We start from the raw sequence: 1,755 nt of genomic DNA, 5'->3' as shown, positions 1-1,755 counted from the left end.
GAGAAGCAATGAACCCCTCAAAACGTTATTTTCAGGCACAAAAGTCGACATGGTTGACAGTCGAGATGAGTTGCAAACTAAGTTTTTTTTTTTTCAACATGAAATCATTTTCCAGATGACAAAACAAGGTCATATTGCCAAAAAAACATAGTTGGAAAGGCCGAATTTAAAGCTAAGGCCATCTATTTACACAATCTACTTTCATAGAGTTAGTCCTGATAGAAGTCTATTATGAAACCTGATTGGGAATTAATGGATTATCTTTTGGTTGTTTAATTTGAATGATGGCTTCTCTACTTTCAATGTATACATCCACATTTTATTATTTTAACATACAACATAGCAAAAATTCATTAATTGGGACGAAAGAATGTGTTCATTGATTTAATCAAAACATGCCATCGAACTAAGATCGAATAGTGATGGGGCCACTAGCAGCCGACTTAGAACCACATTAACTGATCGTTTGATTCATCGATCGGCCGATCGATTTATGCTTATCATCAGTTATTTAAGGAATAGTCGTAAAGCTCACAATTGCATTGGTCACCTCGAAGGGCATGCGTTTGCAATTTTATTTAATCAATACATTTAACATTAGATATTAAATAGAAACCAATAAATGAATACACGAATCAATAAAATTTCAACTATTCAATACACGAACCAATAAAAAAACGACTGGCAACACTTTCCCACTAGAAATGGTACAGTAAATACAGTGACCCAATCCAACTCTTACGATCATACAGATGTGCTTATTTCCACCGTGTTTGCTAGAAGTTAAACTTTGAGGTTTACATAACGCCGTATTAGACTGACGGACAGCGGGATGATCTAGGAGTAGCAGCTGTTTCATTGATCTAGTCTGAAACCAACCGAACTAGCGAACACAATTGTTGAAACACAACATCTAAGTACTTTTGAAGCAGACTTTCGGGAAACTCTATGAAAGAGCAGTCGCAGTTAGACGACGTCCGGAGAGGTTTCCTATACGTTGGCTGCACATGGTACTACAAACTCCAATGAAGGATAGCCACTTAGCCAAGGGCCGCAGTTGTTAGGTGGTTGGTAGTATTCCTTAGGTGGTTGGTAGTATTCCTTAGGTGGTTGATAATATTCCCTAGGTGTTTGGCAGTATTCCTTACGCGGTTGACAGTATTCCTTAGGTTCCTTTGGATTACGGTTCAGTACCTCACAAGGCAATCCATCGCTCAACGCTCGGCTCGCGGCCTCCTGCACGATCGAGATACTGTTGAAAGATGTTTCCAGTGCTTCAATTACTTCGAAATACGCACGGTAAACCTCCGTGCACTGATCAGGGCTGGTTGAACGTATGGCACACAGCTTATCGTACGTTTCTTTCGAGAGGTACCTTTTGTTGGGAGTCTCGTAGTCGCGAGTGTACATCCGGCGCAGATTAACGCCTCGCACTTCGTCGTACAGTCCCAGACGAAGGAAGAAACACCGGCCGAGACACCGGATCTCGGGTACATCAAGGATAGTACCATTGGCGATACACTGCAGCAGGGTTTTGGGTACCTGCAGCATATTGAGGCATTCGTACGAAATCTGCACCTGCCGGGAGCGATCCTCAGGATAGTACTGGGGACTGTAGACCAGGGTTCCGTAGTTTTCCAAGTAGCACAGAAAGGTGTTGTACGCCCGACAACAGCAGTCCTGCAGTGAAGGATTACCGGTCGTCGGGTTCAGTCGGCGGTCCACACACTCCTTCGTTGCTCGCTCGTACTGCAC

General features: G+C 42.8%; 1 protein-coding gene across 1 annotated transcript; it reads right to left on the bottom strand.

The window, feature by feature from the left end:
• Positions 1 to 1,148: 1,148 nt before the first annotated feature.
• LOC131214706 (general odorant-binding protein 45-like) lies at positions 1,149 to 1,680 on the bottom strand (the record flags this gene model as incomplete). The annotated part of the gene is made up of 1 exon (XM_058209040.1): positions 1,149 to 1,680. A coding segment is annotated over one exon (532 nt), but the record flags the coding sequence as incomplete, so codon positions are not given.
• Between the last annotated feature and the right edge of the window lie 75 nt (positions 1,681 to 1,755).

The sequence above is a fragment of the Anopheles bellator genome, unplaced genomic scaffold, assembly GCF_943735745.2.
Source record: "Anopheles bellator unplaced genomic scaffold, idAnoBellAS_SP24_06.2 scaffold01984_ctg1, whole genome shotgun sequence".
NCBI lineage: Eukaryota > Metazoa > Arthropoda > Insecta > Diptera > Culicidae > Anopheles > Anopheles bellator.
Note: the sequence above shows the minus strand (reverse complement) of the source record. Positions and strands in the feature narration are given on the sequence as shown.